The following is a 27,847-nucleotide window of genomic DNA, read 5'->3' as shown; positions in this document are numbered from 1 at the left end:
TGGTCATGGACTCATTTCAGACAGGGGTTTGGATACATGAAAGACAACAGCATTTGACTCAAGCTGGAGGGAAAAAAATGAATTGTACAGTTAAAAATCTGCATTTTGCACAAACCTCTGAAAATTCAGTTACAGTTGAAAGTGTAAAAAGACAACATTGTCCCAAGTCTGGCACCATTTAGTGTTCAAAGGTGATACCAAAATCAAAGTTGCTATGGTTTAATTTGATGAAAAAAGTTCACATATCCTAAACATTTGGAGACAATAGATAAGTGAACACAAAGCAAATTTTTAAAAGTTAAAATTTATTGCACAAATAAAATATTTGCTGTACAATAGTCACTGAATGCTGAATACAGTATGCATCTCGAGTCATAAATGGCCTGCACATGCTGTTTACACTGACAAAATATCCCTTCATTAATAGTGTATAGACTGCCAGATGAGGTAACTTATTTAAATAAAAAAAAAGAGAGAGATCAGTCTTATACAACAGTGCAATGTGTCTGCTTATCCAAACAATACTAAACTTTAAAAGGTACTATACAAAGCTTAGATCAGTAGTATGTCAAGATGGAGGGATGGAGGAAAAAGAAAAAAAAAGTGAACCCCACCTTTTGAAAATCAGAGATCAGGTTCATAAGTGAAGCATTGTGGACTGAAGCCATGGCATGTGCGCTCAGTGATACAAAGACAGGAATTTTGAATTCCTGAAGTTTGTTACAACAAAATGGTTTCATACTCAGTCCACCTTCCACTTTGTTAAAAAAAGCCATAAATCAAGTTTATATACTGGACTGTTCATATTTTTCCATTCATCCTCTTTATTCCCATCTTCAGAAGTGGATATTAGGAAGAGAAGAATTAAATAGGAGTTTAATAATATACTTGTGAAATCAAAAATCAATGTGCATAGTATATTCAGTATAACAAAAAGTTGGTTTCCAGCACCTAACAACCTGTAGTTAAGAACACATTCTTAGATGGAGTGCATGAAGTTAAGTTTTCAAATCCATATAACAGAGATGCTGTATTTTAAACATGTATAATGCCAGCTTCAGTTAGTAATGCTACTACAATAAATAAGACATAGAAAGAGACCAGAATACCACCATATACTTTTCCAAGTTTAAACCGTTGAACTGGGATCAATATAAATGACATGACAAGACTCAAGCCTAATGATCCGACCAGAATCCAATCCAAGAGGCCATCGCACTTTATCTGGGAGAAAGTAAATCTGAATTAATAACTAAAGTACAGTTGTATTAAAGCCAGTGTGGTTTAGTAAGAGGTTTGATAATCATTTAACAATCTTAAAGTTACCTGGCTTTAGATGTACCAATTCTATGTAATGAGTTGGATTATAGCAATTAAAACAGCTAGATAATTTTTGAAGTGGAACTCGAGCTTAGAGTTCAGAGTGGAATGAATGATTAACGAATCAAAAGGTCATCTTATGCAAGAGAACTCTACCAGATGTTTAATCTATATGAGTCATAATGTTGGCTTCTGAAATGACAGATGAAAGTCATTTCTTCCAGCAGTGAGCTGTTATGCACAAGGACAATTTAAACCACAAACAGAGCTAGTCAAACAAACAGATTTCATACACTTATTGGTATCTTGAACTGCTTAAAACAAACCATCAGGTGGCCCTACAAATTTATACAAACTAGTTTGATGCATGTGTAATGATCTACATATGATTGAAAATGTGTTGTGCATTTTGTATTGTAAAATGAAAATCAGATGGTGTACATTTATATAGTCTGAAAGAATACAGGCATATCAATCTGCTAATTCAACAAGAGAGACAGGAATAAGTGATACATTACACCCAGGAAGGCCACAGGTTGATAAATGTATTGCATTACCTGCATAGTCTTCAGTCATATCCCTCCATACCTCTGGTTTCTCTCCTCCTCGAACCCCCTCCATGATCATGTGTTCTTTTAGCATCAGATGTACAGCATGGAAACAGACCCTTCGGTCCAACCCATCCATGCCAACCAGATATCCCAACCCAATCTAGTCCCACCTGCAAGCACCCAACCCATATCCCTCCAAACCCTTCCTGTTCATATACCCATCCAAATGCCTCTTAAATGTTGCCACTGTACCAGCCTCTACCACATCCTCTGGCAGCTCATTCCATACATGTACCCTCTGCACAAGAAAGTTGCCCCTTGGGTCTCTTATATCTTTCCCCTCTCACCCTAAACCTATGCTCTCTAGTTCTAGACTCCCCGACCCCAGGGAAAAGACCTTGCTTATTTATCCTATCCATGCCCCTCAATTTTGAAAACCTCTAAGGTCACCCCTCAACCTCTGACACTCCAGGGAAACAGCCCCAGCTTGTTCAGCCTCTCCCTGTAGCTCAGATCCTCCGACCCTGGCAACATCCTTGTAAATCTTTTCTGAACCCTTTCAAGTTTCACAACATCTTTCCAATAAGAAGGAGACCAGAATTGCACGCAATATTCCAACAGTGGCCTAACCAATGTCCTGTATAGCCACAATATGATCTCCCAACTCCTGTGCTCAATACTCTGACCAATAAAAGGAAGCATACCAAACGCCTTCTTCACTATCCTATCTACCTGCGACTCCACTTTCAAGGAGCTATGAACCTGCACTCCAAGGTCTCTTTGTTCAGCAACACTCCCTAGGACCTTACCATTAAGTGTATACGTCCTGCTAAGATTTGCTTTCCCACAATGCAGCACCTTGCATTTATCTGAAATAAACGCCATCTGCCATTTCTCAGCCCATTGGCCCATCTGGTCCAGATCCTGTTGTAATCTGGAGGTAACTCTTTGCTGTCCACTACATCTCCAATTTTGGTGTCATTTGCAAACTTTTAGCAATAGCCTTTAATTCTACATTATTCATGGGATGGATACAAAGTTGGTAATTTATCATTGACAAAGCCAAAGGAAGAAAAGTTGAAGACCAGCTTTCTAGGTATAGTTAACACCAAGGTCTACCATCTATTGTCAAACCGCTTGTACAAAGTCCAACCTTAACATTTGAAAAAAGTTGTCTCCACCACAAAATACATTTTCCAGTCAATTTCACACCACAAAATTACCTTAATCTCTTACATATGTTCACCAAGAAAAAAGCTAACTTAAAACAAGGATTCCTCTTTACTGATATTAAAAAAAAAATCAAAATGTGTTGTTCTGGATACTGGAGTATCCCAAAGAAAAAAGGCAATAGTGAACATCTGTTCGATTGTCCCGAAATCATTTTGTTACATCTAGATTTGAAGGACTAGTGTCTGTCCACCTGAATCCTTCATTTCCATTTGAAAAATTTCCTCCACCCAAAGATTGGTTTCACTTGTCAGCACTGTTCAAGTGGTCAGAGTGCCAAATTCCCAAATATTCATCCTCAGTCTGGAATCAGTCCAGTGCTTCAACATTGTATTCAAAGTTTGGGAGGTCTCATGCACCTCAACCCTCCCACCAGGGTTCCCTTCAACTGGGTTTTTGGGAGGGGCTTCCAAAGAAACTATGCATCTTGAAAGATTAAAGGCAAATTTTCACTTCCACATTTGTTTTTACAAATCGGATTTGATAAAACACTAGTTTGCCATATGGCACATCACTTCAGATGAATGATTTTTTTTAAAAAAAATCAGAGGTAGACTATATGGATCTTTATTTATACACTGAAAAATAGTCAAAAAAAAAAGGGAGTTCAAGTGAAAAGAATTGGCACATACCTCAAGGACATAATTATTGTAGGGCATTTGAATTAAGGAACTTAGGCCGATGCCAAATAGCATATCTACAATAAAAGTTAAGGAAGGATACAAATTCTAAATGGCAACTGCAAATTGTATTTGAATATCAGCAGAAACTTTAAAACAAATGCAAAGGATACTAAATATTATTCCACCAAAACATGCAGCAATAGCCATACGTTGGTACCCCTGTCGAGCTAGTGTGATGTCAGAGAATAAATCTGAAAGTTCAAAATGTGAAAGGAACAAGTTTCTTTTAGCATCAAAAAGTGTCAAATACAGCACAATTAGAAATCCATTAACTAAATTCAAGATTTAAACACTCCATCAAGTGCAATTTTGGGGGTCTACTTGAAACACCTGAAGTTTCGTACACCAAAATTTGTTAGACTAAAGAAATTAAAATAAAGCCATTATCTATTAAAAAGTTTTAATTCAGCATTAAAGCTTTTGTTTGCTTTAAATGGCATAGTCTGCATGTCTATAGTAAAGCCCAAAGAGTAACATGTCATGTCAATGATCAATAACAAAATGTCAGCACACTAACAGTGTCAGTCCCAGAACAGTAACACCCAAAAAAAGTTAGTGGCATCAAAAGAAAGTGCCACATTTCCAACATAGACAGCCTCTTGCTCATTCCTGGCACTAAAGGTCAGTGTTTCAAACAAAAAAAAAGTGCCCATTTGAAGACAAATGGAGTGACATCTTTGAAACTCAAAAAAGTGTAGGTGATGTGCAGTCGGAATGTCTTTAAAAAGCTATAAGTAGATGGGTATTTCATAAGTAAAAACAAACAAGGTCAAAGATAATTGGGCAGGCAGGAATGTGCAATTGAGCAGGTATGTTGTGTGGTAAAGCCAGCTCAAGGGATTAAGTGGCTTTCTCCCAATTCATATTTCTATCCATCCAGGCAGAAAATCAAACATGCCTTAATACAAGCTTTCCATGATGTCAGTGTTCCAAAGTGAATTCTTACCTTGGCTGTGAAGCAAAGATAGAAAAATCTCATTTATTGACTAAAATATTCAAATGACAAGGTATAATTTGAATAAAAATATTATACTGTACACCAGAATCACATTTATTCAGTTAGTTAGTTTTGTGTTTTTTTTAGGAGAACACCCAAAATGCAAAATATGTTCTTGGGATTACCTCAAAGATGCCATCCAACAAAACAGCACTCCCATGTTACTGCACTGAAACACAATGCAGATTATGTGCTCAAGTCTCATCAGGAAAAAAAATGCAGTACTGTAAATTCTTTACCCAGCACTTAGAATCTTTTGAAGTAATGTTCTTCCCCTATGAAGTATATTTATCCTTAAAAAGGTTCAGGTAGCTTATTTGATTTTGTGCAAATTAGGTGCTGTGCAAGGACAGGAAAGGATAAATTCTCTGATGGCTGTGACCAATATTCCCTCCAAGCCACACAGCAGCTCAAAAGGTTCCAGAAGTCACTGCCATGCATGGAACTCTGCACACCAGAAAGAAAAAAAGTTATATGGAACACGGACCATGACAGGGTTAGATATTTAATATCAGAGAGCAATTAAATCAAAAAAAAGGTGGTCAAGGTAGTATGTCTGAATTAAAGACTGTTACATTGGAGCTTTATTTAACTCTGGTACAAACTTAGTTTTCCCATTTGCTGCTTCCAATGAGTTGTTAGCTCAGTTATATTTTTATATTATGCTGGAAAGATGCAGTGCTATTGAGAACTAGTCTATATCTCTCAAATCACGAGATGCTTACAAGCCTGAATGAGACTACATATTCCAATGCCTGTTGTGACACTTCCAACTAATCCACTGACATTTTTAATTTGTTAAAATAAATCCATTCCGAGTGCAAAGAATCTTTATTGCAACCAGTAAGCTAATCAATGCTCTTGACACGCTGCTCAACTGACTTTCAAAAAAGTGATCCTATCAGAAGCTAAAAAGGAAATACTGTACCTCCAACACTGTTTCCCCAGGCTAACAGTGTCAGTCCCAGAACAGTATTACTCAGGTTAAAAATTATTCCAATGGCACGCAAAAGATTCACAACCTCTGTGGCTACAGTGTTAATCAGGATGGTACTGAAGAGAAACCCAATAAAAGAAAATACCTGAAAAAGAAAGCAAATATCAGACACTTAGATTACAAGTTTCAAGCAATTAAATTTAATATCAGTGTATTATCATCCAAGTTGCAATTTACACCTCCAGATACATTTAAGTCTTGCAGAACTAACCCAATAAAGACCAAGCGAAGTCAGTGTCAAAGAAACTAGCAAAAACAAATTGTTTCACTGGAAACAAAGAGAGACTAAGAAACAAACAGCTTAATGCAGATTAACAGTATTGCAATATCCCAGTAAAACAGCTGCTCAGAAGCAAACCAAGAGTAAATAGGGTTTTACTATTTTAGTAGTAATACAAGCATCAAAAAGGAGGTATCTGGTCTACTCAATGGAAATTGCTAATTTGAGCTATAGATACAATACTGGATACAAAATTCTAGCCATTAAAAAGTTTAACAGAAATAAAATCAAAGATTTTAAATTATTGTGGCCACAAAAGATTTTTTTTTTTTTAAATGAAAAAGAAACTCCAGGTTAGCAGTCAAGTCTTCAACAAGCAAGCTCAAGATTTAACTGATGTTTAGAACAGTTTAAAAAAAATGATTAACAGAAAAATTGCTGGAGAAATTAAGTCTGGCAGCATTTGTGAAGAAAGGACATTGGACTCAAATGTCAGCTCTCTTTCTACATGCTGAATTTCTCCAACAATTTCAGTTAAAATGGTTATTTGGGCGAGCTTAAAAATGGGATTAATATAGTCTTGATGGAAAATGGTCAAGAAAAAAAAAGTGCAGAATAAAGCAGATGACATGCCAAGAACCCACCTTTGGTCAGAGCATGAGGGAATAAAATGAACCCTCTCCAGTACAGTTACATCAAAGTGCAATTCTAAGAAGGAAGTCTTTTAGCTAGGTTGCTAAGAATTAAAAATGAGTCCAACTTCCTGGACTTCTATTTGAAATCCAACATTCATCTATTTTATTAGCTTATTCAGAGATGTGGATATGCAGTCTCTGTTCTTACCTCATCTTGAGGAACATACCATTATAAATTTTCTCACTAAAACATTTGAAGCATATACAATGTCAAGGGATTCAGCCAGTTTCACCAGCTTCCTCAGGTGTTATAGTAAACATCCAAAAATCAGTTTAATTTGCAAATTTGTGACCTCTGGTCCAAATTAATACATCTCTCAGAAGCAATGGTTCCAGCTCTGAACCGAGAAAATATACTACTTCCTCTAGCAAGGAGACAGCCAGTTACTTGCTACAAATCTTTATCCTTTTAGGCAATTGGTATTCATGCTAGTCTTGACCCATTAGCTTCAAGTTGGCAAACAAGATTAAACATCTAGACCCCATAGTGCACTGTGCAGACCATTCCACAAAGTGTCCTCCAATTGAATGATGAGGCTCTTTATTGGTTTATACTTAAGTTAGTTTTCTTCCAGCTGGGGTTCTGCCAGTCTCCTGTGGAGAAGTACAACTCATCCAGTGACCAGTTTGCCCAGTTAAATGCTGTATTGTTGAGTTTACATTGAAGGCATATACTGTACCTTCAAAGCCGAAAGCTGAAAGCTGGCACGCACCTGTCATGTGACTGACTAGCAGTGTGCTGGAAAATTGAAATTTGTAACATTTGGCTGTAACCTCGATACCTCAGTTGTTTTCAGAGCAGTTCAAATTTAACCAGGTTTAAATTATGTCCCAAGATACTACAACCCAATAGAATTTGAGCATCAAACCAACAAAACAATCCAATGTTTGCAATATATACAAAAACAAACAGGCATTTTGGACAGCTAGCCAGAAAGACCACCAACTGCCACTAAAAGACTGCTTTACACCTCTGTCAAAAAAGTACCTTTTTCCACATGAAACATCTTTGCAGCAGAAGGCTGAAGACAAACCAGGGAGATCTACAGAGGAAGATATACACCAGAGACAGCCACTGTCTGGCTTTGAAAGTTAAATTGTTGTAAATTTATAGGAGCTTTATTGGATCAGTATATTGTTATAGAGTGGGAGGCAAATCTTAGGAAGAGGCTTAGAGTTGTAAATTGTTGTTTATGTTCACTTTTAGCATTAAAGAATAAAGTGGATACTTTTGTTAAATAGTGGAATTTGGGTAGTTCAGTACTTTAGCAGATTACAAAGTGAGGTGAGCTTGTGTGCGTTTGGTTCAAATTAGCAATAGACAATAGATGCAGGAGTAGGCCATTCAGCCCTTCTAGCTTGCACCGCCATTCAATATGATCATGGCTGATAATTCCTAATCAGTATCCTCTTCCTGCCTTATCTCCATAACCCTTGAGAGCTCTATCCAACTCTTTCTTAAATGAATCCAGAGACTGGGCCTCCACTGCCCTCTGGGGCAGAGCATTCCACACAGCCACCACTCGCTGGGTGAAGAAGTTTCTCCTCATCTGTCCTAAATGGTCTACCCCGTATTTTTAAGCTGTGTCCTCTGGTTCGGCACTCCCCCATCAGTGGAAACATGTTTCCTGCTGCCAGAGAGAGTGTCCAATCCTTTCATAATCTTATAAGTCTCAATCAGATCCCCTCAGTCTTCTAAACTCAAGGGTATACAAGCCCAGTCGCTCCAGTCTCTCAGTGTAAGGTAATCCCGCCATTCCAGGAATTGACCTCATGAACCTATGCTGCACTCCCTCAATAGCCAGAATGTCTTTCCTCAAATTTGGAGACCAGAACTGCACACAGTACTCCAGGTGTGGTCTCACCAGGGCCCTGTACAGCTGCAGAAGAACATCTTTGCTTCTATACTCAATTCCTCTTGTTATGAAGGCCAGCATGCTATTAGCCTTCTTCACTACCTGCTGTACCTGCATGCTTGCCTTCATTGACTGGTGTACAAGAACACCCAGATCTCTTTGTACCGCCCCTTTATTTAAATTGATTCCATTTAGGTAGTAATCTGCCTTCCTGTTCTTGCCAAAGTGGATAACCATACATTTATCCACATTAAACTGCATCTGCCATGCATCTGCCCACTCACCTAACTTGTCCAGGTCACCCTGTAATCTCCTAACATCCTCCTCACATTTCACCCTGCCACCTAGCTTTGTATCATCAGCAAATTTGCTAATGTTATTGCTGATACCATCTTCTAGATCATTAAATATATTGTAAAAAGCTGCGGTCCCAGCACGGATCCCTGCGGTACCCCACTGGTCACTGCCTGCCATTCCGAAATGGAGCCGTTTATCACTACCCTTGGTTTCTTATCAGCCAACCAATTTTCAATCCAATTTAGTACTTTGCCCCCAATACCATGCGCCCTAATTTTACTCACTAACCTCCTGTGTGGGACTTTATCAAAAGCTTTCTGAAAGTCCAGGTACACTACATCTACTGGATCTCCCTTGTCCATCTTCAGAGTTACATCCTCAAAAAAATTCCAGAAGATTAGTCAAGCATGATTTACCCTTCATAATCCAAGCTGACTCTGTCCTATCCTGTTACTGCTATCCAGATGTGCCGTAATTTCATCCTTTATAATAGACTCCAGCATCTTTCCCACCACGGAGGTCAGACCAGCTGGTCTATAATTTCCTGCTTTCTCTCTCCCACCTTTCTTAAAAAGTGGTACAACATTAGCCACCCTCCAATCCTCAGGAACCGACCCCGAATCTATCGAACTCTGGAAAATAATCACCAACGCGTCCACGATTTCCCGAGCCACCTCCTTCAGTACCCTGGGATATGGACCATCAGGCCCCAGGGGCTTATCAACCTTCAGACCTAACAGTCTCTCCAACACCAAATCCTGGCAAATATAAATTCCCTTAAGTTCAGGTCCTTCAGCCACTATTACCTCAGGGAGATTGCTTGTGTCTTCTAATCACTTACCTTCCCGACTGGCTTTGCACTCGGCCTGAACTTCCACCCAGCTCCCGCTGCAAAAAAGGATTTACCACCATGTTGTAACAAGTTGGATAAGTCAAATTGCAGGGGCTCTTTCAGAAACTAACGAACTATTCAGGACATCTCAAACAAAAAAAAAAAAAAAAAAAATTGAAATTCAGCAAGTCTGGTAGCATCTACAGGAAGAAAGCATAGTTAAAGTTGAATCTGGTCACATTAACTCTACTTTCTGTCCAGAGGCTGCCGGACCTGCTGAAGTTTACTAATTGTTTATGTTTCTGATGTCTAGCATCCGTTCTTGGTTTTGAATAGAAGAAAAATTTAAAATGAAGGACTGACCTATCAAGTGAGTAATACAACTCCAGGTTTAAAAAAAGTTGAGGAAAAAGAAAAAAGGAAATCACTTACGCAGTGATATTTTGGTGGTTCCTCATTCTTTGTGGTGAAGAAAATCAATGCAGCTATAATTAACGAAATCAGCAAAACAAGAACCCAGACAGGAAATTGATCACCGATGCACAGTAAACCATCTGCAAAAAAAAAACAAACAATAAATGCTTCAGTTAAGTCACAAGACTAAAAACAGCTTTAAATGCATACACCAATTCAAAACGAGATGTTCAAGATTAGAACAGCCATGAAATTGCCAGAGATACAAAATTTAGTCCACACTAACTGCAGCCCTGCATATAGCTGGGGGCTTAGAAAAAAAACTGACAACTTTCCTGGCAGGAGGTTTAGAAACATTGCTTTAATCGATTTTTTTTAAAATCCCATTACAGGAATAAAAAGGGAACAAAGCCACATGATAAAAATATAATTAGGGGTTTTGGGCCACAGCAGCTGAAGACATGAATACCAGAGGAGGGAGGGGGAACAAGAGTACAGATTGGAGGGTCAAGGTCAATGGTGGCATTGACCTGGAAAGAAAAAAAAAATTTACACACCCAACAGAAATTGGACCGATGCAAAATGAAGTCTAGTTCAGTGACCAAGTCCATTGAAGAGGACTGTACATTCATAAGTTTTGAATGATCTGCCAAGCTTTGGCTAATTCTCAAGGATAATCCAAAAATGTGAGCCCCACCACTGTTTGCTTGGAAACTGAGCCTTCAGTAATGTGCCCAAAAACAAACAAATAATTTTGGCTTAAGTTAGACCAAGGGGAAAATTAAGATTAGCTACTCCTTTCCTGATCAAGAGACTTCATTTTCCACTTTAAAAGTTAAATTTATCTCCGTATATAAATAGGTTAATTTTAAGCAAATCTGAACAGTAAAAATAAACTTAGTCCATTATCAGTTTGCATTCTTTCCAGGACTTCTTCCAAATAATGCAATGTTTTACTTCAAACACTAACTGATCCTACCTTAAAAAGCCTCAAGCAGACAAAAGTATTCAAACTTAAATCACTATCAACGGCTTTTGAAGCCAATTCCAGCCTTTTCCTACTAACCATCTTTTCTCTATGTCCCTCTATTTAAGTCGTTACCATTTACAGATTCAAGAATCACAGGGCATCTTGAATTTGTTGGTGCTACAGACCTCTAATCACAAACTGGCAGTTTAGAGCTGCAATTGTACCACAGCTGCTGTTGTTTACAAAGACTGTTAAAGTACATTGACTAGACTCTAGTAATTACAATTCTAAGTATATAGCTTGATGCACGATTGGATGGCTGACCTCTAATGCATTGCTAAAACAAAAAACCTTTACTGGCAAGGAACAAAGTTTCATGATGGGCACATCTGTTTTAAATTGACTTTGTACATCAAGAATATTTTCCTTTACCTTAAAAACCAACCATATGGAACACTAAACAAAAAAGTAGCCAATTTGTCAGTTTTCTTCATTTGCCCAAATCTCATGACAAGATTTGTTCATAAAACAGTTAAGCCCATGGTCAAATTAAAGTTAGGCAATCTCCATGGATGTTCATTGCAGATTATTCCTGGCTTCTCATCTGAAGCGATAGATCATTTTTATTCCAAAAGGTTAAGTCTACAGGTAGCAAAAACCCAATGTTATCCAATTGATCAATAGGGTAGATTTTAGATTTTTTTTTAAAAAGTGACTTGTAATTCAAATTTAGGGAGAATTCTAAATGGCCAGGCAGGATGATTACACTACAAGAAATAGGCCAAGGGAGAGCTAGGACATTGAGTGAGAGTTTAACTTTCTAGACATTTTATTAACTTGGCAAAGGTTTTTCTCAGGCTGATGAAAGATACATTGCACAAAAAAAAATTCACATTCGTGCAATTTGGCATCTTGTCTTTTTCAAAAAAAAAAAAAAAGGGTAGAAATGGAAAGTTACTTAAAGCAATAAGAAAAAAAAAAGGTCACCTGCATTATACTCTGCCAAGCTGAAGCAAGTCAGCAGGTAGGAAAGCTCTACTAGAACAAGTAGAAAAGCTTTCCAACACGAAAGCTGAACTAAATCTTTACCCCACAAGGAAATGTCCCAGTTGTCCTGGTCTTTGAGATCATCTCACCAGCAACCCAACCACTTTAGTGCTAGCTCAGGCTAGTGCCCTCTGCCTGATTAAACATACCGTCATTTCAGCGAGATGCGACTTTGTTTCTTGGATATGCAGTGGGTTAAAACAGCCCAATTGCTGTTGATCAGATAGCCTGAAAATAATCCTCATTCCAAAAGGCAAATCCCATCTAGGACTACTTAGAAAGCTGGACATTTCAGATGAAAAACAGAATCAAAGAAAAAAATTCTTACAATAGCCAGATTTAAATGCCAGGATGCAGACAAGTGAGCCAGTAACAACTTGTAAACAGTTCAAAGGTCGTTTCCAGTTATGGCCTTCCTGGTCGAAATCCACCACAGGTATGCAAATGAGAAGGAAAAACTCAATTGGCAGCTAAAAAAGAGCAAAAACAAAGTGGTTCAGTGAAAGCATAATTAAGTGCTGATTAGTTGCTTAATTTTTGCATTTACTTAAACTTGGCAATCTGCCTGGATAAAGACAAAAAGCTTAACCACATGAATCCTAAAAAAAAGTAGACAAAAATGGAAAAATAGAGTCAAAATTTTGAAACACGCCACTAATGGAAAACAGGATGACTCAGACCAGTTCTGGAAGATTCATCATTATGTGCACATGAATGAGTGTGTGAGTGGAAAGAAGTGAAAATAACCAGGCAGTTTCTAATGCAGGACCTGAACATTTTACTAGTCTTCCAGGCAGTGTACAATAAGACAACTCTTAACATGACACCACAAGTACCGCAGAGAAAAAAAAACAAACATTTAGAGGGTTAAACGCCAAAAGAATTTCACCTGCATCTAAAATGAGTTATGAACAAGTCCACTTCCAATTATTTTCTTGGGACTGGCCAAAGAAAAAAAAAAATGCATTAACCTGCCATTTCTTCCTATATGGAGTTTTTAAATAAAAAAATTAGAATCACCAGCAAACATTTGAAGATCTTCCAGGGCAAGCGTTTTCTTCTCCATTCTTGAAAGTCAATGGGGTTGAGAGAGTCCAACAAAATGGATTTTGTAGATTTTGATTCTTCCGTTCTAATCAAAGGTTGATACTCACTTGCTTTAAAAAAAAAGATAAAGTCTTACACTTCAAGGAGATCAATTGAGGAATTAACATGAATTTTAAACCTCTAAAAACAGGTTGCATGAAATATCACAAGTTTGGATATAACTACTGTAATTTTAATCAATGAACAACTAACCTTGAAGTGCATTAGGTGAAGGGTTTAAGTTAGTGGATTAGTAATGAGAATCCTCAACCTAGTGGTAAATTAATTGCCAACTTGAAAGCAAATTTCCAACAGGATGGACAGTTAGAAGCTGTGAAGTACTTCCACACATCATGAACATTACATTGTTACAATAAAAGAAATGTTTACCATCTTCATAGTAACGTGTCCTGATGCAGGATGGATTTGTATCCTCTACGTCACAGTCTAAAATAAAATCATACAGAGTGATTAAACAGAGTTACGAAGGTCAAATTCCCTTCACCCTACCTCAAAATAGGGGTGTTGTGATGGCCTCAAAAATGCAATTAGTAAAGCAGAAAATTTAAACTTTTTTAAAAATGCATGGCATGAAGTTACAAAACCAAACCCCAAAAATGTCAGCAGTTAAGTGAACAACAACATTGAGCAAGATATCACCGAATGATGGGATAAGCATGACTGATCTGCGGCCTGATGCCAATTATCTGCCTTTGGCCCATATCCATAATACTATTGCCTAAAAATTAAAAGCAGAGATAGACCAGTTTAGAAACTGATCCTGCATCCAGTCATTTGGAGTGAGTTCCAAATATCTACTACTTTGTATAGAAAGGCTTCCTAACATCACATGTTGAATCTGGCCTAAATTCTTAGGGTAGGCCTTTTAGTTCTACAATCCCCAGCTAGTAGAAACAATAACTATAGCTCCCAGGTGTTTTCCTGTTATTACCCCGAATATTTCAAATCAGATCACTGCTTAACCTCAACATGCCTAGTTTGTTGAATCTCACCTCAAACTTAACCTTTGAAGCCCAGTATCATTCTTACAAACTTACACTATCCCTGCAAAGGCCAACATACAAGTCATAAAAAGGTGTAGTGCCCAAATCTGCCTATAGTACACCAGTGGGGTCGAGTGAGAGAGCGCAATGTAGTGTTCATCAGAAGAGGGAATACGAATACTCTAAACTTAATGTGGGAAGGGAAAAAAAAGGCTCATTTCAATGATGCAACATAAACTGTTGCATTGGACCATCAACTGCAATGATTCAAATCTTTGAACAATGTTATCAATTAGCTGGTTAAACAATTCAGTTCACTTACATTCAGACTGACATGTATAAAGGGAAGCATGTTCCTGGTTTTTGCACTTTCGATAAATTAGGCTGCTTATGATTACTGTTAATACATATACTGCATACAGTGCCAAGTAACCTAGAGAAAAAGTTAGAAATTAGTTTCATGACAGTCCAGCAAGTTTACATTCAATTCAAAACAGGTCTTGCAATAATTTGATCAATCAAGTAGTCAAACTAAATTTGGTAGAATTTACCCTCCACCAAAATCTTCCTCACCAAGTGCTTGTCCCAAATCAATGCTCCCAAAATAGAGGATTAGAAAGGTCCAGAAGACTGCAGCCATGTAGAATATCACATCTCGAAGAAAGGGCCTTGATGCAACTATAAATGGACTTGCAAGGGCAACACCACCAGCAACAATAGTGGTCACAAAAATGCCAGCACCTGAAAAAAAAAGTAGATTTACAGAACTTCATTTTAGGTGACCTGGGCCACCTTAACTCAATCTGAAAAGCAAGAACATAGTTTAAACTATCTCCAGGTACTTCAAAAAGAAACTGGAGTTCAATGGTAACCAGGTGATGATTTAATCTCCAATCAATCAATATCTATTACATAGAAATAGTTCCTATTCCATTTCCCTGACCAATCAGGTAATAAAATTGGACTAATAAAAATCTTAAATTGGGCTCAAGATGCCAATAACATGCTGCTGCTGTACCATTGCATTTCATGTAATCATGGAGATTCAAGAACATGAGATCAAAACCACAGGCAAGGGTCATTACATTTGACTAAATTGACTAGGACAGCATATCTAGTCTAGAGGACATGAGTCAAGCATATTGTTTGATCTAGAATCAAGTCAACCAGACCAGGCAGAGTTCCTTCCCCAAGGGACATTAGTGAACCTCATAGGTTTGAGAGGGTGGCTACATGATCACCGTTGATCATGATGCAAAACCATTAGTATTAAAACCCATTAGCACAAATAATGGAATCTTGAAGTCTACAGCAAGAAATTGAAGAATCTAGCAGGGCCATTAAATTGGTGTTTCCAAACTTTTAGTAGAGGCTCAAGCTTTAAATACTGCCAGTCGGAGGGTTACATGCAAGTGTGCCAGGTGCCCATGTGGCGCACTTTTAAAATAAAAAAAGGGAAGCCAAACCAATTATACCACTACATAAGTCAGTTATCAAGCACCATCACCTTTAGGACTTAAACGATTCAGCACTAAATTAAAATTACTACAAGATTATTTAAAAACAACTTACCAAACAAAGCTCCAATTGCCATGTTTGCTGTTCTTGGATCAGAGAAGGCTGCTATTGCACTGAATACATCAGGGGCTCCATTACCCAGAGCAAGAAAAGTCACACCATGAATAAAATCCAATCAAGGAAAGAAGTGAAACAGAATCAATTGCAATAGACAATCCCCCACGTCCCCACACTATGTACACAATTTTAAAAAGACATTTATATGGTCATTTAATACAGAACTCAAAATGCAAAAATAAGAACTTTGTTCTGTATGTACAAAAAAAAATGCAAATGCAACAGAAAAAAAAAAATGAGAGAGTGCTTCAGAAGTTGGGATGGATGAGAAAATTGACCATTTATAGGCACACTTTGGTTTCTTTTCCTAAAAAAGGAACCAAGACTTAAAAAAGGATAGATGGGAATGTGGAACTCAATATAAAATAGAACAAATGAGTTCACTGAATGGTGAAGCAAGCTTGACGTGCCATTGGTTTACTTGTATCAAACTCCTGGAACACACTCCCTTATCGTGCAAGGGGTCTACCTACAGGAGATGGATTGCAGTGTGGAAAGTGGCAGCTCACCACCAAGGACAACTGGACTGACAAATGATATTCCATCCAGGGACACTCACATCCTAGTGAATTTAAGAGGAACATGTGCTCCCAATTCACATATGTTTCAAAGAGGTCAGGTACAAAAAACTGGTAGCAATTCAGCCAAAAGATAAATCTTCCCTATTCTGTGTTGCATTCTGTATCCAGGCCAACACACAGAAATGGGATTGCCATGAAGCAAAGAACATCCATTGTTCCATTAGCTTTCCTCAAATCTGTTGAGAAGGAAAATTTCAAAAAACAATCCCAGATATTTGATGCTTAAATGGCAAGTTCAAATGTTTTTAGCTACAGTAGATGTGTTTTTTTTTTTTAAGGAAAATGAAAAAAAAAGGCCTAGAATAGAATGAAGCTTTCACTGGTCAAAAGTAAGATCACCTCAAAAGGACTAATACAGTAGCACTTTGACTTATGAACTTAATCCATTCTGGGACTTGGTTCACGAACTGAATCAATTTTTCCCATTGTTCGGATAGCATAAGAATGCTTGGACGGCTGTTCACAGTGCACATGCCGAGGACGAACTGAATGAGATCACGCGCCATGCTCCCCCCCGGCCCAAGAGCTTTTGCGTTCAACAAACGCGTAGCAAAGCAGAACAACGAAACCAGATGGTCGCATATGGGCTTTTTACATTTGTAACTTCATTCATACCTTGAATTTAATACGCATGTTGAAGCAAAATTTTACATACAATCCTGTTGGTAAACGGATTTGTTCGTGAATGGGGTTGTTTGCATGTGGAGGTGCTACTGTACAAGCAAATATCAGATAATGGTAGCAACTAGAATGTAAAGCAAATAAGTTGATCATGCAGATGGAAAACTAAAATAAAAATAGAAAAAAATAAACTTGGTCATATATGGAATGCACACATTCTGGAGCCGAACAGAGTCAGCAAGTTAGTGGTTCATTTCAGTCAAGCAGTCATGGCAGGGGCTAGTGATGCAGTTTGCTACTGAACGAACATTTTGATTTCCTCATTATTGTAGATTGAAAGGAAAAACTCCCACTTAGCCACAGCTTTAAGTAAATAAACAATAGACCTAAGTTTTATTGGTGTGCAGGAAACTGCTAATTTACGTTTTACTTTGGTGACGAGACCAGAAACATCGCTATGCTCAGTGCCACTGGACCAGAAGCATTATCTTTGATTGCTCTTCACAGATGCCACCAGAACTGTGCAATTTTTCAGACAACTTACATTTTTGTCACAGGTTTACAGCATCGGCAGTTCTTTCAGTTTCTAAATAACCATGTTGGATACAAGTTAGCATTATAAACCCTTGATCATGAACACAGATGTTCAAAAGCTGATCAGCAAGTGTTCAAACACAAAATATGCTTAATGTTAATAAAACAAGATGATCTTCCTGTAGAGTGGTACAGGGGTTCAAGACGACAACATTAATCCAGAGCTTGAACTCGACAGTTACTGTGACATGAGACTAAACTGGTCAATGCATTCTAATATTCAATTATGCAAGTTTCATTAAAAACTTACAATATAATTACTAGAAGCTAAGAGAGTGAGACACCCATTAGGAAATAGCTGCTTCAAATCTAAAATCAGAAGTGAACTAGCAGCATACAAGGACAGATACATCTCAACTCTAAATGGCCTTGCAAGCACAATCTTTTTCAACATAGAAAAACAAAACAGATGATTTTACAAGAATGCTTTTTAAGTAAAGCACATTTGCTATCCTCAATAGCAAATATTAAAATTACTTCATCTTTAGAGCCACAATTCTAAAGTGCAAGGACAACTTTGAATAAATTCTTTGAAGTTTGCCAAATGTGATCATTTGAACATACTAGGACAAAACATTAATAAAATAGCAGTGTTCAGAAGTTACCATTTAGTTAAATTGGTGAATGTATCCAAGTACTTACAGATGTTAGAAAAAGGATACTGCCACATTATGCGATAGTTTTAAACTTGCAGCAATGGCTGCCAGATTAGGACAAAAACTAAAAATTTAAGACAACATTTAATTAATTAACAGCAGTAATATTTTGAGAATATTGAAAGTTAGTTCACACTAATTCAAAAATCAGTAACCATCTATTGTATTAATTCACATTTACCACCATCTGAAATACAGATTGATTACTTAAAGAACACCTTGAGTGAAGTTGACTGTATATGGACAGACTCCCAATTGTTTAAATACTTTTTGGTGTTATTTTTCATTGTAAAGACTTAAACAAGGGTATGGAAGAGAAGCAGGTGATTGGTCCACGTGCCGGTTCTCGAACAGTACAATGAGATTGCTACAAGTGCAGTCCTTCACAGGTTTGACTGACATACATGACATTCCAAAAACAGAGGGGAGATAAAATGGTTTGTGGAAAATAGAAGTACCAGACACCATGTAGACAATCATAACAGCATGGCACACTGTCACAGAAATGTACCAAAGTGAGGAAGAGAATTTTGAAGGTAAACATGAACACTTGCTGTATCCTTAGAAGATATCATTGCAGCAGAGGTTTCTATCCTACAGTTTAACAATGGAGCACAAGAAATTATTGTCCAACACTAACTTCACCCCAGGTCCAGGGTGGCAGACCAAATATTCACACTTGAGGCAGCAATATTTACCAACTTCTGAGTACACAATTACTAAGAGAATTTGAAATGCTGTATTTCTCATAAACATGTGGAGGAATGCTGTTGCACTAAGATCCAGTTAGATTTTTACACTTTCTGCAAATCATGACAAAACTAATCCTTCGTTGTTTTGAAAACCCCAGCGACAAGAGTAAAGACTTTATAACTATTGAGAGTTACAATTGGAACATGAAAGCAAAAATATACTTACAATAATTCAGCTGTTGTCCCAAGAAATGCAAATAGGTAGAACAACCAAATAGCCTGTAAAAGCAACATTTTTGGTCAATTGGTACAATACTTCAATTGAGTAATTTTTCCCCTCCCTCCGATGAAACGCATTCACCATTTAAAAGCTGATAATCTGACGTCAGTTTTCCAGAAACTTAAATCCATGCCCCAAAACAATTCATTCTACAGATTTCTTACATTTTTCCTCTCCCCCATTATCATCTCTTCCCTCACTTTATAGTAGATCAACAAATTTGATTAAACACTTTATTGATTCCAAAAGAGGTCATCTTTGGAATCAGAAATTTCAGAGCTGTATCTAGGAGTTAAGAATGAGAGATAATATCATTGAAACAAGATGCTGAGTGACTGAACAGGGTGAATGTTGAAGGGACATTTCCAATTGTGGAAAAGACTAAAATTGAGCGTCAAACTTTCAAAATAAAAAAAACAAACAAAAGGTCTTTGAATGAATGAACGATGGAAATGAGGAGAATGAAGCGTCAAATGTCTTTGCACTTCCTCAGAGTGGAGGAAAGGAGGTTCATTAAACATTTAAGAGCTCAAAGTAGATACATTCTTGTCTCAAAAAAAAAAAGGAAATAAAAAAAAACAAAAAAAAGAGAGAGACTACTGAGGCTAAGTCAGAGAATGGAGTTGTACTGAGCAATAACACAGCCAGAGAGGTACAATTCCTACAAAAGCACTTCTTCCACCGTAAGCTCAAGAAAACTGGAACAAAATGTAGATTTTAATGGACTGTACATAGAAATTCAATCAGCAGCAAACACTCCTTACAAAGACGTACTTGAAAATATACTGAATAGCGCCAGCTTATCTACAGAGTGTAATGGCACCAGAGGAAAGTCTGTTGTACACAATTCACCTAATATGAAGTGGCATCTGCAGAAAAAAAAACAAATTCCTACTGCTTTATTCCATCTAAACTCACTTTTGTATCTAACTTTCATCCAGGGTTCGTTCTCACCTGGAAAGGTTGAGGTATATGGGCCAGGTGGGACTAGATTGGGTTGGGATATCTGGTCAGCGTGGATAGGTTGGACTGATGGGTCTGCTTCCATGCTATATATCTCTGACTCAGCTTTGAATAAATCGATAATATTATATGCAGGAAAACAATGAATCTGAATCTAGTGGAAAACACTTTTTGGGGGGGGGGGGGGGGGGAGAAGGAAAGAGGGAGGGGAGGGGAAGGGGAAAGAAAGAGAAGAAGGGAGTCTATCAGTGGTGGAGTCCCTTACGCTCCAGAGAAAAAAAAAAGTAGTGATGGTTACACTGAGATCAGATGAAACATCTAGAGGCAATTACAACATTTCTTCAAGCTACTTGGCTGTCTCTGATCTAACCAAAGTGGTAGCAATAATTAGGTCATTAAATTATGCACTACTGGTTCTCAAAACAGGGCAAGATGATAAACAGGATTGTAACTCAAGTTGCCAGAAAATCAAATCTCTAACAGACTTTAATATTTAATATAAAATTCACTTTTAAATGTGAAGGCCAATGTACCAGATATTAGCAACTGTCAGACTAAGTTACTGATTTAGTTTCCTGATGATCAAATGGTCAGAACCACATGACTTTAAAGCAGGCAGTAATAGTTCACCTGGTTTTCAGCTGCATTATGTTTGTTGTAAATACACAGCTCTTGGTGCCCTTTTCTGGCTTTAGATTTAGCATGACGATAGATGCAGAATTTTTTAGTGGTTTAAGAAAACTTACATACAAAAAAACAGCAAATGGTAGCAGGTTGTGGCAAAACCCACAGATGGCCCCCTGGAGGTAGTCAATAAAGCCACTGTCCAGTTTGCAGTCTTCTGTTGTTTTCACAAACGAACACCACTGGGATCCATTCAGCTGCACCACACTGTGACACTAGAAAGTGAGAAAGGAAAGGAAAGAAAAAAAAAATTGCTTGGTTCACATTCACTTGGTTTACAATATAACAAGACCCATTCCAGTATTTGTTTTCCCCCCATAGTAATCTTTCAGGTCTGATTACTGTTAGTGTCAATAAAGCAATTAGATGTTAGTCGTAACATTAATGGCCAAGGTAAGAAAGCAGATTTCAGTTAAGATTTTTGCAGGTTATAATAGATCAATGGCAAAAAAAGGTAGTTTTAAAATGTTGCCAATAAATCTTTAGGTCTAACAGCAACTGTGGAGAGAAAGCAGAATTAATGTTTTGACCCCTGGATCAAAAACACATTCTGCTTTCACTCCACAGATGCTGCCAGCCCAGTAGAGTCTCTCTAGCAACTTCTGCTTGTGTTTCAGACTTCCAGCATCTGCAGTTCTTTAAGAAAATGTTGCTGGTCAGTTTCAGCCACTAAAGAAGTCAGCTCCATCTTAAATAGCAATCACTACTGATTCAGACTATACAACTTCTGGAAAATAGCCAGTTAACATTTGATCAACTTATTTAAAACTGATTTTTGATTACAAACATTTTGAAACAGGACTTTAGAGCAAGAAGCAGAGTAATGACAATTTACAGCTTTAGAGTTCTGCTAGGAGCAACTAGTCACTTCCAGTTTAAACAGCACACCCATCAGTTGCTTTAAGTACTTGACTTTTGCAATGTTCCCCATTACTTGGATGGTCTCCAGTTTCTACACTAATTCCACCATCGCTGGTCATTGCTTCATTAAGTGGAAATTGAATAGTTCTCATTAAAAGAAGTTCAATAAATGTTATTATAATAATCTACCACAAAAGCAGGCAGGGTACATTTGGAAGAGATGACCCCTCCCATAACTCACTTTCCAGTTGATGGTTCAGTGTCATTCTCTACACTTGCCCGAAAGTGTAGATTACCTTTCCTTCAATCTCTACCCTTCATGTCATAACTGACTGCCTTCAAAATATTCATTTCTGGGGATTGGTCAAACAACCATATATTCAATAGAAGCTTAGTGCTTCCCACATCTTCCTTCATTGCACTCCTCAACCCTTACTTTCTGTTGAGAACATCTGAATGTTTAATATACTAGTGTTTCTGATCAATCACTGTTTAAAAAAAAAAGATTGCCCACACCATACTTGCTCCATTTCCAATGGAACATATCATCTGCTGTCTGCAGAGGGATGTTACGCTGCAACTGTACAGGGCCTTAATGAAACCATATCTGGGAGTATCACGCAGAGAGTTTCATTTTCTGACGACAGATGTTCAGGTTGAGATAGTACAACAATCCTGAAGGGCTTATGCCCGAAACGTCGATTCTCCTGCTCCTCAGATGCTGCCTGGCCTGCTGTGTTTTTCCAGCACCACATTTTTCAACTATGGTACTCCAGCATCTGCAGTCCTCACTTTCTCATAGTACAACAATCATTTACCAGAAAGATTCATGGTATGGCAGGGATTTTTTTTTTGAAAAAAAAAGAATGAACAGCTTGGTTAAGATTATATTCACTGGAGTGGTGGGGGGGGTGGAAAAGAAGGGTGAAAGTATGTGGTTGGAGAAATTCAGAAACCTATGAAATTCACAGGAAGAATATTCATGACCATGGAGTCTAGAACTGGTTTGGGGGGGGGTGGGGGGGTGGTGGTAGGTAGGTCATTTGAGAACAAATGGGGAGACATTTCATTTCTTCTCCCAGCTGAATGGGAAAGCTGTTAAAAGTCAAAATAATGATTACTCAAAAAAAGTTAAACATAATCCTTTGAGCTTTTTAGCACAGAGAAAGTGAGAACAGGGTACTGAGTTGGACAATCAGCCACAATTGTTAAATAGCAGAACCTAGTGGTTATACATTTCATTGCCTAAGCTGGTTATTTTGATGTTTCACTTTGATCTGATGCAGAGATCCTACTGCCGGCCTCTTACATTGTTCCAAAGACTAAAGTGTAAGCTCGAGGAACCACAATCCTTTATCGGTGAGACACTTCACAAACTTCCAGACTCCTTGTAACCCCTGTCTCGATACTCTTTTGCTCTGGGTAATAGCTGTTCATCATTTGCCATTCTCACATCCTTAACTCTGGGTTCTTTTCTCATCTCAGTACTACTCCCTTAGCCAGCAACCAGTCATGTAATCTCCCATCTTCTATCCAATCACTTCTGCTTTTTGTGAAAAAAAAATTCACACTTCCCCACCCCTTCCACTTAAAATTTCTAATTCTCTTGTTATTCTGAAAAGGGGACAGAGTAACAAGTTAAGTTAACTTTCCTTATATTGCCCAGCATTTTAGTATTGGCTGTATTTTCCATTCATGCTTTAATTCACATGATTTTTAATTGACATCCTGCTTGGATGTCAGCAAAAGATTCATTCCTAAAAAATGATAGGACAAACATCTAGTGGCAAAGCCATTAAAACAATTATGCATTTTTAAAAAGTGACATTAAGGGCAAGTACTTGCAGTGTTCTACTAAGGTTGGAGGTTTGTAAAACCTTAAAACGGTCAGTCTTAGCTCAGTAATAACTTTCTCATCCAAGTCCGAACATTGTTTCATGTTCCACTCCAAAAGCAATATGTACATAATCCAGATGGCAATTAAGGCAACACTATTAAAACAGCATTTTGGCCAAATAGGAGCAATTCTAATTGTTTTATTCCTTCAAGAACAGTGTTGCTTCAGGAGCAGAATATGCTAATAAGCCAAGGACTAGCTTGAAACCACATGACCGACTGCTACATGCAGGCTATTTGTGGCTGCACTTCCTGCTTTACATGAGTGGTCATACATTTCAATTATGAAAGTACTTTGGCTCAGAATCCCTACAGCTTGGAAAGAGGCCATTCAGCTCACTCAATCTGGTCCGACCCTCTGAAAAGAATCCCACCTGGATCCATCCCCTAACCCTATCCTGTTTTAAAATAAAACCATGGCTAATCCACAGCCTACACATCCTTAGACACTAGAGCAATACATGGCCAATCCTCTTAGCCTGCCCACCTCTGTGCAGGCAGGAAGAATCCCATGCAGGGGAGAATAACAACTGTGTGAACTGTATAGAAGACTGGAATCAAACCCAAGTCCCTGGTGCTGTGAAGAGGCAGTGCTAATCACCGTACCACCATGTCAGCCTAAAAGTGTTAATGATATGGAAGCACCAGTGTTGGACTGGGGTGGATGAAGTTTAAAATAAAAATCACAACACCAGGTTATAGTTCAACAGGTTTTTGAAAGTACAAGCTTTCAGGGTGCTGCTAACTACCTGAAGGAGCAGCACTCAAAGCTTGTACTTTCAAATAAACCTGTTGGACTATAACCTGGCGTTGTGTGACTTTTAACTAAAACACTTTAAGTCATCCTGAAGGTTACGAAAGTTGTATAACTGAAACACCTTTAGCACTCAGCAATCTGGGGCTCAAAAAAAAAATTGCTACCCTTAAATGAGGATGGAGAGAACCAAGATATAATTAAACCATTTGCAAATACCAATCAACTAGAGATTCAAATGTAGTATTCCTACCTAAAACTGAAATCAGTCAACTTAGAATAAGTCATTATTCATTTGCTTATTGAATATAAAAAGCAAATCAATTTATATTCAATAAACTGTATTATAATGTGAACATTAGATTAAGCTGGAGCCAAAAAAAAATCATGCAAGTTAGGAAACAGTTTAAAAGTCTGATGAGCCACCATCTAAATAATACAAGTTTGCTTTCACTAATTCTTTGGCAGTGGCCCCAAGTACTGAACTTTTTAAACCTAGGTTTAATTGCAGGTATTATGCAATTACTGCAAAATGCCTCAAACCAGTTATGGACTGGATGAAAATAAAAATTTAACCAAATTATTTCTGCACCAAGTCAGAAACCATAATACTTCTTCCAATCACATTCTCATGAGGCAACATATAGATGTCAAGCCAAGGATCTATTTTACAGGGGGTGGGGAAGGAGGAAAGAGAGAAGGGAAGCCAAGGGAAAGGGGAAATCAGGATAGTCAGATTTGTACAGCACAGAAACAGACCGTCTGGTCCAACTCATCCATGCCGACCAGATATTTTAAGATTACTCCAGTCCCGTCTCCCACTAATCCTTCATATTCATGTACCCATCTAGATGCCTTCTAATGTTGTAGTTGTACCCACTTCCACAGCAGCTCATTTCACACATGCACCACCCTCAGGAGTTGCTGCTCTTTAGGTCCCTTTTAAATATATACCTTTAGTTTTGGACACCCCCACCCCAGGGTAAACACTTTTGGTATCTATTTACCTTACCCCTCATGATTTTATTTTTAAAAAGTCACCCCTCAGCCTACAACACTCCAGGAAAAATAGCCCCAGCATATTCAGCCTCTCTATCACTCAAACCCCAGCAACATCCTTATTTTTTTTAACCCTTTCAAGTTTCAGAACATCTTGCCTATAGCAGAAAGGGACCAGAACTGCACGCAGTATTCCAAAAGCGGCCTAACCAAATATCCTGCACAGCCCCAACATCACCTGCCAGTTCCTTTACTCAATGCACTGACCAATAAAAAGGCAAGAATACCAAACACCTTCACCATCCTGTCTACATGCGACTCCACTGAAGTACGAACAGACACTCCAAGAAATTTTTTAAATACCGCGGGAGATCCTTGGCCAAGATCGAAACAAGGGATCAGTGGTTCCCTGGACTTGGCAAACTGCATACATCACACTAACCACAACGGAAGTCCTGTGCAACTTGAATTAGGTTCACTTCAGCAGCAATTGTGACAAAAAGCTAATTAGAGATACCCATATATCATAAAAATACCCTACTTAGTTGCAATAAACTTAAGCACAAAAAGCTTTTTTCTGTATGTTCAGAATCAAAAAAAGTAGCTTCACATTCTGTATATTGTATTAGGTTTTCTGTATTATATGTTACAAAGTACCTCCACAGCAGCACTGGTCCCTCCTATAAGCAGGAGATTAAATGCACTTTCATTGCCGTTAAGACCGCTCTTGGAAGAGCGAGGTTCACTTTTTCCTCCAGCGGTTCCAACATAATATGATTCAGCCGTCAGCTGGGGCGCAGCTACAATACACGCGATGGCCCAGACCAAGGGGGAGCAACAAGCCACGGCCGCATTGCCGGCTGTCATTACTGGAGATCGATATCTAGAGAAGGGGGGTTCAAAATAACTCGAATTCAGGTAGAGAACGAAACCACAAAATACAATCCCGGCGTCCACACTCTCGTTCAAATCTCAGGTGAGCACACCAGGAAGCATATACGCTGCTAAAAGTCCTGGGGAAATCCACCTCATAATATTACTCCATAAACAAGCTGAGGCGCATTTCAAAAATCAGAACCACTTCCCATTCCTAGTGCATTTGCAAAACGTGTAAATCTAATCGTCCTCCTTATGAAAAACGCCGACAAGAGCCGTCAGCGATACAGGCTTGAACCTCATACAAAACTGACCGCCTATCTGCTTCCAGCTCAGCTCCAAACTACATCATCGCTTCTGCTCCCTCCCCCTATTTAAAGACGTCGTGCACCAATTATCATACCCAACTCGGGGCAGGGACCGGTTCAATCTCTCTTATCTATGTTTAGAGCCGTGCTAAACATGGAGAAAAATATATATACACATTAAGGTGTCATTTTATCAACTTGCAATCACTGAACAGACTCAGACTTAGAGGTAGTCTGCCAGCTAATTCCCAATTCACTGGATTTTCTCGTTACTTTTGGGGCAATGAAAACACATGCTTCAGACATCACGTTCAAAATATAAATACAAAATAGTGCAAACCAGCAAGTTGATTTAATTACACTGAGACTGGATGGTCATGCAGTGTCAAGGCAATGGGGGACTAATGGTCAAGTGGTCAGTGTCCAGCTGGCCAGGATCTGATGGTTAGTTCCCAGGATGCTGATCATCAGTGCTCAGAGTCTGGGAGGATGGTGCTTGGAAGGAGAATGGTCAGACCTCAGTGTCCAGGATGTGGTGATGATAATGACCAGTTTTCTGTGTTCAGGTGACCGATACTGTGTGCTCAGTGTCCTCAGGGATGATGGTCAGTGCTCAGTGTCCAAGGACCTATGGGCTTTAAACTAAATAGAGCTGTGGGGGAGCATTCCAGTGAAGGAGTACGTAGGCTTACAAAGCTAAAGGATATGGCAACAATACAGGCCAGCTACTTAGATGATACTCAAAATGTGACAGGGAGGAACAGTGTACAAATAGGTCAAAGGCAGAAAATGGTAAAGAAAAGAAGCAAAGTTAATGGCTCTTTGCTTAAATACATGCAGTATTTGTTACAAAATAATTGCATGAATAAAAGCATGATCTTGTAGTCATTACAGAGACACGGTTACAAGGACATCAAAGCGAGGATCTAAGCATGCAGGAGTATATGACATTTTGGGAGGACAGACAGGAAGGAAATGGTTGTGGGGTAGTTTTATTAATACAAGGTGGAATAAGTATGCTCGCAAAAATGATGTTGGATTGGAAAATGTAGAATCCATATGGGTGGACTTGAGTAATAACATGGGAAAGAAGTCTGTAAGTCCTCTAATAGTGACCACACTCTAGGGCAGAGAATAAATTAGCAGATAATGAGGGCATACAAAACGACAGTGTATTAACCTTAGGTGACTTTTAATATAAGTTGGGAAATCAAACTGGAGACATGAGAAAGATATCTTAGAAAGTAT

At 38.3% G+C, this 27,847-nt stretch overlaps 1 protein-coding gene across 1 annotated transcript; it reads right to left on the bottom strand.

The window, feature by feature from the left end:
• Positions 1-308: 308 nt before the first annotated feature.
• Positions 309-26,623, bottom strand: slc8b1 (solute carrier family 8 member B1). Its single transcript, XM_072587357.1, has 16 exons — positions 26,606-26,623; positions 26,073-26,298; positions 20,968-21,120; positions 19,205-19,257; positions 18,293-18,350; positions 15,772-15,877; positions 14,773-14,940; positions 14,522-14,632; positions 13,586-13,642; positions 13,130-13,266; positions 12,438-12,579; positions 10,111-10,232; positions 5,710-5,863; positions 3,895-3,975; positions 3,734-3,798; positions 309-1,224 (listed from the first exon to the last, which is right to left on the bottom strand). Exons 2-16 carry the CDS (start codon positions 26,280-26,282, stop codon positions 1,036-1,038), a joined length of 1,806 nt encoding a protein of 601 aa, XP_072443458.1. The 5' UTR covers positions 26,283-26,298; positions 26,606-26,623; the 3' UTR covers positions 309-1,035.
• Positions 26,624-27,847: the final 1,224 nt, after the last annotated feature.

Source organism: Chiloscyllium punctatum, chromosome 17 (assembly GCF_047496795.1).
Source record: "Chiloscyllium punctatum isolate Juve2018m chromosome 17, sChiPun1.3, whole genome shotgun sequence".
NCBI lineage: Eukaryota > Metazoa > Chordata > Chondrichthyes > Orectolobiformes > Hemiscylliidae > Chiloscyllium > Chiloscyllium punctatum.
This window is presented reverse-complemented; position numbering and strand designations above follow the sequence as displayed.